The 13640-nt window shown below is 36.5% G+C and overlaps 1 protein-coding gene across 5 annotated transcripts in view; it reads right to left on the bottom strand.

Annotated features, from left to right (window-relative positions):
- DENND1A (DENN domain containing 1A) overlaps positions 1–13640 on the bottom strand; it is a 177557-nt gene that overhangs the window by 147254 nt on the left and 16663 nt on the right. For all 5 annotated transcript variants that reach the window (XM_062011582.1, XM_062011584.1, XM_062011585.1 and 2 more), the window contains exon 3: positions 1352–1395. In XM_062011582.1, the coding sequence (XP_061867566.1) occupies positions 1352–1395 (44 nt within the window). The remainder of the gene's footprint in view (positions 1–1351; positions 1396–13640) is intronic.

Here is a 13640-nt window from a genome sequence, read left to right as displayed (position 1 = left end):
AGGAAAAGAACTGTTACAAATTTTATAAAGTAAATTTTATGTACTCTCCTGTAATCCCTTGATCATGGACAGCATTGACTGGACCAGATCTGATGGACCATCCTTTCACACCTGACTAACCTGATATGCTATGATGTGCTGAAAAGTAGTTAGTTTATCCTGTAAAACTTTAGGGACCTATTTATTCCCCAGTTACAGACTGACAGCAGCAATAGGGAAGTAGTCTCCCAGAAAGTTTAGTACATGCTATACATGTGTAAATAAAGTCCTAATAATAACCTACAGGGAAAAGCAGTCAGGTAGTTGAATAGCTGCTTTGAAAAAAATATTATTACTGCTACTACAAAAACACCCAGAAGCCCTGGTCAAGGTCCCACTGCATAGAGTGATTACAGTCAAATATGAAAACACTTGCTCTGGCCCTGATGAGTTATCACATATCATAATTTTTAAGGTGCTTTAGTCTAAATGACACAAAATTTCATATTGCATGAAAATGTAATTAGAGGGAAAGGATCTGAAATAAAGTAGCTCTGTTGACCCTAACTCAGTATCAGAGACCCATCAAGGCAAAATTTATTGTTATATTACAATATATACAATGCCATAAGTTCAGCACTACCCAGAAATAAAGGTACAAGAAATCAGCTTGCACTTACAACCCACATGCAGCAGTTCCCCCGAATGCTGACAAACAATAACAGTGCATTAACTCCAGTAGTACTTATAGACACCACAGCAATAATCCCCTCTCCCTAACCTCCGACCCCTGCCCCAATCCACTTCTAATGAGACACAGTAAAACACAAGGTAACTCGAGTTGTTAATTTCAAAGTCAGCTAGAGATCCTGAGAAAAATTCCAGATTCAATCTGTGCATAAACTTACTGATCAATACCTGTGTGTTCTCGATCTGTGCATTCATATTTTTATATCATTGTTTTGAATCAGACTAGAGAGTGCATGATCAGGCAGGAATCTAAAAAATGTACTGTAGTGCCAGCTGCCCAGTTAAATATAGCTATAAACCTTTCAGACAATGAAGTGAGGACTGCCAAATGAACTGCAGGCTGTTGCACCTAAAGGCAAAAAGTGAAATTTATTAATCAATTTTCCTTCCCGCTCTCAGGTTCACTTGGAAGCACTGGATGGTAAAACAATCCTACGAGATCCAAAATCCTTCCATTTTCTGCTTTGCATGTACAAATGTTTTTATCCTTCTGCTCCTAATTACAGCTTCTTTTTCTTTCTAAGAATACATTTATCTCTTTCAGTAAAAAGAGCAGCAATAATATGTTGAACAACCCTGAAATAAATTTTGTCATGTAAAAAATTAATTACGCATTCCAAACCTGGTCACTGTAGCCCTCTGGGAATTGCCTCCGCACCTCAGGATCTGTAAATAATTGACAGATAATATTAATTGGCTTTGGATTAGTGAGCAAGCAGAGAATCACACATTAATATTTGATCAGAAGATGATAGCAACCCTGGCAGGGGATCCAAGGAGGGCAGCTGAGGCTGCTATGCTGATAAGAGAAGGGAAGGACTTTTCAAGGCTCTCCCTTTACCCTCTTCCAGAAAGACAAAAACTGTATATAAAACACACACACACAAAACACATGAAACCAGAAATGTCTGTGTGTACATACATATGCACGTACATACACACACGTGTATCTAAATATATCTTCAGATGTAAGTTATTTTGTAAGAGATGTCCTGGTGCCACACTGAACTTTAGGCTGTTACCTTGTGCAGTATCTTTCTGACTGCAATTTGCCAACCAGGCTTGTCACCAGAAACTGGTTCCCAAATGAACTTAGGTTTTGTTTTCCCTCTGATTACTAGTTCTGCGGCTACAGACTCTGCATTGACTGGCCTCTGTAGATAGTTTACTTTTCAGCAATCCCAGATGATGAATCTCTCAAATTTACTTTATATAACTGTTAAGTTATGCTCCTTAGAAAATAAAAACATTGATCTAGAATTTGAAAGAGATAATTAATGTAGCCCTGCAACCTCTGTCATCGGGAAAACAAACCTTATATGCTTCAGAGTAGCAAGCGTTCGAGACTGATGAAACATCCTTATTGCTTTGGCTGTCAGAATAAATAATATGGTAGTATTCCCTGAGAAGTTATCTTAAATTTAATTAGAGATGTTCACAAAACAACAGAATATCATGATTGAAATTATTTAAATGACAACCTATTTAAAACAGAACTCTTTAAAGCCATCCACTTTTCAAAGGATTATGGCTGAGAAGGCCAGATTCCATTCTACAAAGAATTGGCTTAATTACAAAAAGCCAAGTCATACAACAATCACACAAGAGTTCAGGATAAAGGCATGGAAAAATGAACTGATATCCCATTCAGTTTCCACCCTTTGTGCAATCAGATGGGTTTGGTTGTGTGACGCTGTTCTCACTGGATCCTCTGTTTCCACAAATCAGGATCATTCTGTGGGGCTGACGCATCCTCTACAGCTGTGTTACTGCCACACTGCATTGTAGCCAAGGCATTTCGTGACATGTACCATATAGTTATTTCAGACTAGTCCCATCTTGGGTTCCCCATTGGCAAAGATCACTTCAGTAATAAATTAGTTGTTTGGTGATTCAATTGCAAACATTTTATCAAAAATTGTACATTAGTAAGATTTCTGGTTTCTTCAGACAATCGGATGCTCAGTTTTAACATATCACCATTACACACATACAACTCTTCCCAAATCCCAAAACATGAACTCAGGTTGTGCTACTTGTGGAACTTGTATATTGATGGTAAATTAATAATTCCAGTTTATTTTTCATTACATCTGATTTTGTAGTTTCAGCTCACAAAAGATGACAAGATATGCAGCTTCTGCCTAAAGCAAATGCTGACAAACTTCTCTGGAAAATAAGTGCACGTTAATATTAATGGCATGATGAAATACAGTACCAGAAATTGTAAGTTACAAGTGTAAAATAGAAAGGATACAAACAGCATAATTCAAACTAAAGCTAAATTACACCATCTTATCTGCCAGTCCCCATTTGTGAACGAGCACAAGTGTAATGAAATATACACAAGTGCAAAGTATTGGTACTGAGAAAAGTTAATTTCATTTTATTCCTAATGTTTCCAGTCAGGTTTCAAAAGCTTTTAAACCAACAGCACGTCATATGCATTTCTCAAGATTCATGAGTGACTGCACCCAAGTCAGAGTGGGTTCCTCACCAACCTAATGTGCATCACTGTAAGCCCTCTTCCCAGAGGATATAGCTCCAGACAAAGCAGCTGCTGCCCATAAACCCTGGGCTGGCCAAAGGCCCGGAGATCCACTAGCGGAGTAAAACTCTTCTGCACCGTCACAGCAACATCTTGACTCCTTGCCATGCATCCATAAAGTATCAACAAATGGATAACACACACCATTGATTCCACACTAGCTGAATACAGCTTTCACTGCTAGCACATTTAGTTCTCCCCTCTAGTAGTAGACATTCTACGTCACATCTATACTCAGTATGTAAGCATTGTATTGATTACTCAACCATATTCTATTATTGTTAGTATTTTACTATATATGTGAATGTTTCCAAGTTCAAAAACCTATTATTGGCTCTCCCTACAGAGGCTTGCTCAGCTAAAAGCCAAATACAGAAGAATATTGGAATTAGCTGTGAACTTTATAATCCCATTGTTCAATTTCATGGCATTTAAGACACTACCTTCCCCTCCTCTCAAGTCTAGATGCTAATCCATGCTATAACCTAATTTAATTTTCCAGATGACAGGATGGGAACATGCTACAATGGCATATTAGTGTAACTATGCTGCTCTTTTACTCTCAGCTTTTCTTACATCATAAAGTGAAGAGTTTTACTTTTAAGAGGTATACTTAACTACCTCTAAAAATAGGGCAACTCAAACTGGTCTGTATTTGAAGTGTACAGAAATTATAAAACCAGGGAATTATCAGAAAAAACTTCCCAGAGTTAACCACACAAAGCCAATGCACACTAATCTGTTTCACTGGATAAAAGTTAGGCAATGTAGTCTATACTGCCTCCAAATCATTCAGCTACACTAAACCCAAACTGAAAAATACAGTGAAAATTACTTCATTTTTCCTAACTAAATAATTTAGCTCATTCATTTCTTTAAGATCTCTATAGCTACAATATCTCCAAAATAAATTGGAATTCCATTCAGAGCAGCTTTAATTTCAACATGCACTATGTTACTTATGCAGCACAACTAAAAAGTAATGTAAACTTCTTTCCAAACCTCTGCAAACTCCTTGATGTCCTGTATTCAGTACAGCTGAACACTTCTGCTTGCCCCTAAACTGCTGCAGACTTATCATGCAGAGAACATCTCAGAGTGGTGGAAGAGAGGGAGGAGGCAAAAAGGCAGAGTGGGAGATGGAGAAAATGTAGGAGAGATAAACCTACACACTCAAAACGACTGACAAGAAACCTCAGAACAAGTTCTGGCAGAAAATAAGTATGGAGAAAATAATTCCACCTCTATGGATGTGAAGCTTTAAGATTTCAATCTTTTTTTCCTGAAGGACTCCTGATTCTACAAGTGCACAAACCAGGAAACAATCAAGATGTAACAGAATATTCTGTAACAATGTCTTACAAAATATCTTTTTTAAAATGCTCCATACAAAAAGCCTCTGCCACAGCACCACAGTGTATGCAACTGAAGTTACCCCTACCTATCAGCATAGTAAGCACACACAGCAGGTTCAATATCCAAAAATACAGCCCACATGGGATATGCAATGAAGCCATTCACCAAGCACATCACATTTCAAACAAATATTCCATTTCTAGGATATAGTCTGCATCTTTGTGTTAAGTTAGTTAGAAATAAGCTGACACTGACCTATCATTATCAGTTACACAAGTTTTTGTGAATGATGTACAGTCGCCAGTTGAGTGAACAAGCATCAGCTACACACATCAGCTGCTGTTCAAATGAGTCCATTGGCATTAACGACGTAAGAAACAGACTTGCAAGTTTGTCTCTCATAAGGGAATGTTTGGAAGTCTGCCCTGCAAGTGCCAAAAACTTCTACTGGCAACATGGAAATGCTTTTCACAACAGTTTAATCTAGAAACAGAATACAAGGTTTGCAACTTACACAGAAAATGCTGTTAAGAGTTCAGTGAAATGATCCAAAAGCGGGAAAAACTGAGAGCAAAGGCAACATAAAACATACATCGTTAGAAACAGGAAGGAAGCAAGAAAAACAGAACAGATGAAGCAAATCACTATGATTTCCATCATTGTTTTTTATATTATTAACACATCAAGAGCCAGAGGGCCAATGAGGAGCAAAACTTAGGCAGTGTTCTCTAATACCTTCTTATTTTAAATTTTTTGTTTTAAATCCTTCCCAAATCAAGCTGGTTAAGCTACAGCTTCCTCACAGCTTTCTGCTTAGGGCTGTGGGCACTTCTCCAGAATAAAGAGATATGGAGAAGTAATAGCCTCAACAATACAAGAACTGGCAAAACTTCTCCAAGTTGCCCTTATATTTCAGGACACCATTCAGAGTAAAACTCTCCTTGATTAAGAGTAAGACTTCCCTTGATTCTAGCATCCAAACAAACTCTGTCTAAAGGGGTCTTGGTCAAAATCAATCTACAATCCTGTTAAAATATTAAAGTACACTAAATGCTAAATAGAAACACCACTTCTTGGATAAGATGACAGGAAAAACCTTGATTGTCTTTTACAGAAAGAGGCTACAGTAATTTCTCCAGCAATTCCTGATCAGTTACTTGGTGTCATGTCAAGCTGTTGGACTGTCCAGCTTACCTCTTAAAAGGAGTTAAGATCAGTATTCCAGATTTCATTGAAGTTACAACTTCGAAAGAATCTGTTCTTTTGTTTCAATACCATTTGAAGAGCTAAAGTATCATGAGGTAATGATGCTAGAGAATTTAAAACCAAACCAAACCAAAAATCCCCTCATTGAAGTTAGCTCTGAGTGTTGATTCTGTTTATATTTTATTTCAAATCTCTTCTGGAGTGGGAAGTCAACTACCTCTCTCCCAAGGGACAAGAGCAGCTCTTCCCTTCCACAGCATTAAGTTGTAATAGGAGCAGATAAAGGAGCAATGGACTGAAGAAAATGGATATGTCAAGAGTCAAGATCGGATAAATGATAAGTGAAAGGATACTGGTATTACTAGTATAGATTAATTTCTCTTCTACTAACACTCTAGACTGTAAGAATGTGGAGACATTAGAAAGTGTAAGATGTCTTCAGTGATCAGAAAACCCAGAACTAATTGTCTACAAAGAGGAGCAGAAAACATTTAGTCCAGATAATATTTTAAGCTGATGATACTCATACAACTAAAGCTATAACTATAAAAGAGGGGTGCACAGAATAGAGCTAAAGCTGAAATAACAGAGATCAACAACAGAAGATACAAAAAGTACTATTTCAAGTCTGTTACATGTTTCTCCCATCTTGATCTGAGGTCTTCAGATCTTTTATATGTAATAGTTAATTACTTTGGTGATACCTCAAGTCCACATTAAAGCACGGTTGACGAATCTTTTGAGTCTGCCTTACTATGCACTTAAGGGGATATTTCTCTTCATAACCATCTGTTCTTCAACCAACCCAGATATTTAGTATTACTGAAAATCTAAGCCAACTCTAGAAGCCCTGCAAGGAGCAAATTTTGAATGGATGATGGTTTTAATTCTTTTTTTCCCCTGTAATTTTAGTCAGCAAATTATACAGCAGCTAAAACTTGCAAGAAACACAATTAGGTAACATCCTGCTTCAATGTTCAAGAAATCCACAAAGCCTGGCCTACAAAATTAAACACAAAGTGCTTTGAAACATTTACAGGCTGCCTGTAATAATTATACAAAAGAGCTGAAATGCAGCAGTTGAATGGGAACACCTACTTAAGTAGGCTGGGTTTGGCTTTCATATTTTTTGTAATTTATTTGAGTTTGATCAGTATATTTTTTTCTCGTAACCTTTTCACTACTCTATAAATTTAATAGAGATATATTTCAAGTGCTCAGGCCATGAATACCGAATTCATTTCTGCCTCTTTGTATTTATATTCTGAGACAGCAGAGTTGCCTGGTGACAGCCTCTTCACTTCAACAGCAGCTGGCAAGCCCTCCCTCCTTGTCCTGAAAATATGAAAGAAACAGTTAACTAATATTTCATGCTATGATTTTAATGTGACAATCTGGAAGTGCCAATAGCACACAGGGTAGGACTTACAAGATACAAGCTTTCTTAATCATCAGAAGTAATAGATAAAGAAAAATAAACAGATCATCACATGTAGTTAGCACGCTGCAAAAAATAATGCAGAGCTAGTGCATCATCTAGGGTTTAAAACACCGGACACAAGCAGAGATTGTGTAAATCTGCCACTTTAACTCACATTTCCAGAATGCAAATTCTCAACTTCCACAAGATAAAACCAAAACAACTCGAGTTTTGACATTTTTACAGGAAATGCACACCTTCTTCAATATTCATAGGACATATATTTCAAATTGCTTATGTATGCCTATCTGCTACCCCAAAATTACTGCTTCAGCTGGAGGTCCAAGCACATGTAGCCCAAAACAAATTAAGTTTGCTTATTATGGAAAAACAGAAAGTATTTACATTTGATAAAATAAGAGTTTCTAGCCAGCTTAATTCACACCTGACACTGGCATACTAATAAGCATCTTCATTGAAAAAAATTATTTCACAATTTTAAGGGAAATTCTTACATAATGACACCTTTTCTTGTGTCAACCAGATAATTTTTAATTCTGTTTGTTGTTTTGAAGAAGAGGAATAACATTTTAATGTCACACTGCTTTTTAGAAATACTATATTACAAGGAACTATGTAAAACCACAACATGGCCAGGGTGATTTTGTAATGGAACTACATTACAAAACCTAAAGGAATTGTTGGTGAAAACAAACAGCATTTTCCAACATACCACCAGACTTTTCATTACTAGAAAATACTCTGAGTTTTATAAACATTTTCCAAATTACTTTATTTTCACCTTTTTTCTTTTTAGTTTTAATGACATTATGGTCACTTTCATTTACAAATAACTTATGTCCACCAGGTACTCCAGAACACTTCACAGTCATTTAACTTTTTTTAATCTCTTTCCAAAATTCACCAACTACAATAAATTCAAACAGACATATTATTAGGCAAATACACACAAGTACTGCAGAAATATATTCACGGATATATGGCCCATCACATTTCAGGTTTAATCTGAAATGACTCAAAAAGCACTTGGAACAAAAGTGTTCCAGTCAACCATAAGTTCTTGAAGTATTGTACTAAAAAGGAAAAAACAACCACCCGACTCTCCAGCAATTGTGTACTGCTAAAACTACACAGAGAATACCTTCTTTGTCAAACGAGTAACAGTGAATACTGATTTCTAAGCCTCAAGCTATGTAACTTCATAATCTTTAAAACTCTGACCTTACTTTCATACTTTCAATATTGATAGTCTCAGACTGTTTTCAGTTTCAAAGTTATCGTGTGTTAGTTCAGTGGAGTACCACCAGCTCTCAATGACACTGCTCTGTGTTATTGATCTGCACAAATAGTCTCTCTTATGGGAATCTCCCTGTATAGTAACACATTTTTTTCTAGAAAACAAGCTGTTCCGAAAAATTTTGGGGTTTTATGGCTTTAAAATTTCTATTATTCCATCTCTCTCTATTTCAGGATGCTTCAGTTATTCAAAATGAACTGAAACAGAAAGAATAGATTCTACCAAAGATGAAACTGGGACACAGGAAACTGAAAATCCAACTCTTAATTCTATTGCTTTCTTCAGCAGAGAGGTTAACTTAAATACTTTTGGGAATGTATAGTAAAATATATTCTATCTATCATTCAACAAATCCTATTCATTTGTTTCATTATCAACACACAACAGCCAAACGTAGCGATCCTTTCTGAGGAAACACTACAATAAAGAGTATTATTATGGTTGTGGTTTCTACAACAACGTACCTATCTTCAGACCTTTATACTTAATGCATTTACAATCACACAAAGATATGGTATTAAATGGTCCTAACTGAGCAAGAGTTTCAATGGTCACCACCTGAAGCCTAAGCTTTAAGATGTGCAAGATCACATGTAAAGACAGCAATAATTACTCGTGGATACACGTCAGAACTCTAACCGTGTACCTTTCTGTATTCAATTTCACTTTTTTGTCTCAGCTTGAAAGCCCATCTCAAGTCACCAGTCATATTAGCACTGCCCATTCTATCAAAATGGGAAAGAAAATTAGTAAGGGTCAGTAAGCTGGAAGCAAGTTTAGAAAAACCCAAAGATCAGAGACTGGTCACAGTGAGCCTCTATTAAGACCACAGTATCACTGGGGTCTTATGAAAGCCTACAAACTGAAGCATTAAATGAAAGTGTGTAGAAACAGGAAAAGCATTCAGTATATTCCCCTGGAAAAGGTTTCTGTGGAATTGGATGTGTGGCTGATAGGAGTTGAATTTCTTGTGCATTATTCAAAATTTGGTGGGGGACTGGTCCTAATGTGGAAAAATAGTCCTCATCTACTTACTGACCATGAGACAAAAGAAAACCACTGAGGGTTCAGCTACTTGGAAGGACTTCTGTCTTTCAAGTAAAGTTTGTTAACTGGACAGCATCACACACTGCAAGAGTTGTGGGTATATCTACACTCATAGTATCAACATATCTTGTATCTGCAATGCTTTCAGCTGCTATTAACAAAACTCACTTTATGCTGTGTGTGATGCTATAATGAAGTGTAGCACACTGAAAGTAGTACTAGCAGCTTGAAGAATAATTTTGTTTTTATTATATAAAGAGAATACACTTTAGAATACCACTACCAACTTGCAACTTCTCTTTTAACTTATCAAGAGCTCTGCCTATTCTTTTCAGTGTGTCCATCCACAAAGTGCTGAAGTGTAAACGGTCGTCAGCACAGCTCCCATTGTGCTGACATGCACATCTATGGAGGATGAACTAAGGAAACAAGGACCGTAAGCTTTGATGGCCAGCAGGCAGCACAGGAGTCTGCACATTGTCACTGATTTGCAAGATCATCTAGTATTATCCCAAATAGGAGGGAAAGTTGTGTCCTATAGACAATAAGTTCTCAGAAGCAACTTCTCAAAATAACTGAGAAAGCTGAGTAGAACAGGCAGAGAAACATTTTTCCCACAGTGTTTGGCAGAAACACCACTGCTAGTTAGAGCTACATTTGGATTGTTGTATCCCGTCATAGGTTGCACACTGATAAGCAGAATGACAAGGAGATGTGGTTTGCAACAGATCTTAAAAACCAAAAGGTTTTTAAAAACAAGAGCTGTAGCAGCTCTCACCACAGACAAGCACACCTTGAGGAGCGTATACTTTTTTCTCATTATCTCGTACCATGTCTAATTGGGCTTCTAAGCTGTCTGCTCCCTGGCTGCCTTTTCCAGTTCTGAATTCATACCACCTTTGAATTCTCTTGATTAGAGCACAGAGTATCAACAGGTCATTTCCAAAAACTCTCCCTCCCATTAAATTCTCTTCCTTGCTCCATACCCAATCATGCACTTTGAAGTACAGAAAAAAATCGGCATTTACAGTAATTTACATGTTGAAAAATAAACATGTATTGCTAATTGTAGTAACACACCACTAACACTTCATGCCATAACAGTTCCATACAGGCTCTACTGCCTTTTCTGAAATGATCACACTAATGACAAAGTTCTCTCCATCTTTTTATACAAGCATATATGTTTAATTTTTAAACACGAAAGATTAAATTAGAAGTTACACACACAAACACAACTCCTTTTAAAAAGGCTCAAAACACTGTATTTACATCTGCAAGTACTCTATTACTACAACCTTTATAACAGAGCTTAGGTTTGCTTCAAACAAAACAGGGTTCTCAGTGCTAGAAGCACAAGAAAAAGCCCTGCATACAGTTAGTCTACAAAGAATTAACTGGATTAATTAGCAAGGGATTTGAGAAGCAGCTTGGAGCTAGAAAACCAAAACACTAAATTGTTTAAATACTTTGGCAATGGATCAAGGTTTCTAGGCAGCCCTATGTTCCATTCTCTCCTTCTTTTTTTTTTGCTCGGTGTTTTAACACATTTAACCTGACGAGGTACTCTTTCATGAGATATGAATGACACTGTCAAAATACCAAAAAAGAAGATGTGAATTAAAAAATGCCACAAGCTGTTAGCAATTCTGCCAACATGTAGGAGCCCAGGCAACATTAATTAAAAATCAATATCCTAGGACATAAATAGCTCTTATCTCTGTTATAGTATATCTCTAACATAACTCTTTATTAAAGGGAAAAAAAAAGCCAATGTCTTTGCTATTATACTGACTGAATTGACCACAACAAAGCAAAAGAAATAAGGCAAAAGCACTGAGCAAAGAAACACGTATGAGAAAGGGAGGACAGGCTTATGAATGATTGGAATGCTTCAACCCTGCCCTATCATTAACACAGAACTGGCTGGAAATAGTCACACTGCACATACTTGCAGAATAAGTTACCAGGAAGTGCATTTCAGGTTTTTACTACTAATATAATTCCATACAAAGTCCTGAATGCCAAGGAAATAACATGCACCTCTCTCTGTCAGCTACAGCTTATTAGTCGGTATTCTTATTATGCATTTCAACTAAAGATTAGGTTATTGTAAATTTTCCAATAATTACAAAAAAAAGGTGAGAAAAAGGCAGGAAATCTCAATTTTTTCTTCTTTAGTGATACATTTTTCAAATTAAAGTTATATTAGAAGACAGTAATTTAAGTTAAACTAGGAACTTGAACCATCACTTTCGAAAGCTGTTTTGAAGCTGACAGAGTGCCAAACATTTGAGAGACTTCAACCTACTTTCTAAAAAGAGATCACCTAAGACACACCAACCTGGCTGCACAGTTTGGGTCTGCCATAACTCCTAGACAATCATGATCATTTAGATTCCTGAACAGTTTCTACAGAACATCTATTATTTTTTTTTTAAAAAGGTGAGAATGACACTGAAATCCAAAGGTTCAGTTTTCATTTGGTCTAATGAACCTTGCATTACTCAATTATTTATTAATGATGGACATATCAAATGCTTCCATCAAGAGTAGACTAAATCAAGGATGATTATGTCAACCAGACACTATTTAGCAAAAATAAAAGGGGAATTTTATTTACATGAGTTATCTGTACCTGTGTCAAGATGTTAAAACACTATACAAATGTCAGGGGAAGGGGAGATCATAAAATCATGGCATCCTGAAGGTGCAATTCCAGGACAAAAAGGATGATTTTATTAGTCATGATTAGAAATCTGATCCCTCAAGAACATTTTACAGCAGATGATCATATGCAAGTACAGTTCCACCCAATTACAGAACACAGACCTGCAGATGACCAGCAACACCAGACTTCGGGTAACACTACAGTAGACAGTCTGAACTTAGTCAGAACTCTTAGTCAGAACTAAGAGTCTGGAACATATGAGGAGGCTGAATTTACCAAAATCAAGTACTAAAGATTCTTTCCATTGTAAAGAAACTCTTCAGAAATACCAATCTGAAATACTGAATATAATAGATGCAGGACATTTGCTTCATAAAACCATAGGCCAAGCAGAGCCACATCTACAGGAATAATCAGATATTAATTGTTACAGCAGTGTAGGCAGAAAGTACAAAACTTTAAGATTTTAAATTATAATATTTCGCAACATCAATTGGATTTTGAGTCCTACCTACTGGCTGAACTTGGGATATTCCTACTTCCCATCCTCTTGCCATAACCCCATCTACTAAAAATTTTGTTTATCAATTAGAGTGCAGTACAAGAAATTCAAAGGTTCTAATCATAAAACAGATGCCAAGTGCCAGGACAGGGAAAAGATGACTTCACAAGATCTTTTGGTCTTAACTTCTCACTGAGCTACAGTCAGAAACTGCACGTCCTCATGTGGGGCAAAGGTGCGAGGGGAAAGAGGACAGCAGGAAAGAAAGGTAACATAGACTTGCTTTGCTTTCGGGGGCAGCAGGGGCAATTTTTATTTTGTGGTTTAAGATATGTTTTTGTTTCATAAGATGATCTTGAACTATCTGGATTCTCAACTGTTCACATTCCATTCAAGCTATTGCCAATTTCAGTCGACCTTGTTTAAGGTTTACCAAATACAAGTCCTTGTTGCTGCATTTGATGTAACATAATTCTTCATTGAAAAGTTACATTATGCAATCTCAATTTTTAGAAGGAGAGGTACATTAGAACACAGAACTGCTGCTAATAGCATCCCCCTACACTAAATAAATTGAAATACTCGCAGTGTTTTGTGTCACAAAAACACAATTACAATAGTGACAGACATTTCAATCATCTTCTCCATTGAAGGCTCCAGAAAATAACAGAGTCCAGAGGCTTTGTTACATCATCAATCTCCATTTTATTTTATTATTATAAATTGATGATAAGATGCAGAAATAATTTGTAAACTCTTTCAAAGGACATGATTTACATTTTTCTTCTACTAAGATGAAGATACCCCCCTCATATGTTCAGTTTGTGTTTAATATTTAAGATA

This window comes from Colius striatus, chromosome 19 (genome assembly GCF_028858725.1).
Source record: "Colius striatus isolate bColStr4 chromosome 19, bColStr4.1.hap1, whole genome shotgun sequence".
Lineage (NCBI taxonomy): Eukaryota > Metazoa > Chordata > Aves > Coliiformes > Coliidae > Colius > Colius striatus.
The sequence above is the reverse complement of the archived record's forward strand: the minus strand, read 5'-3'. Positions and strand labels throughout refer to the sequence as shown.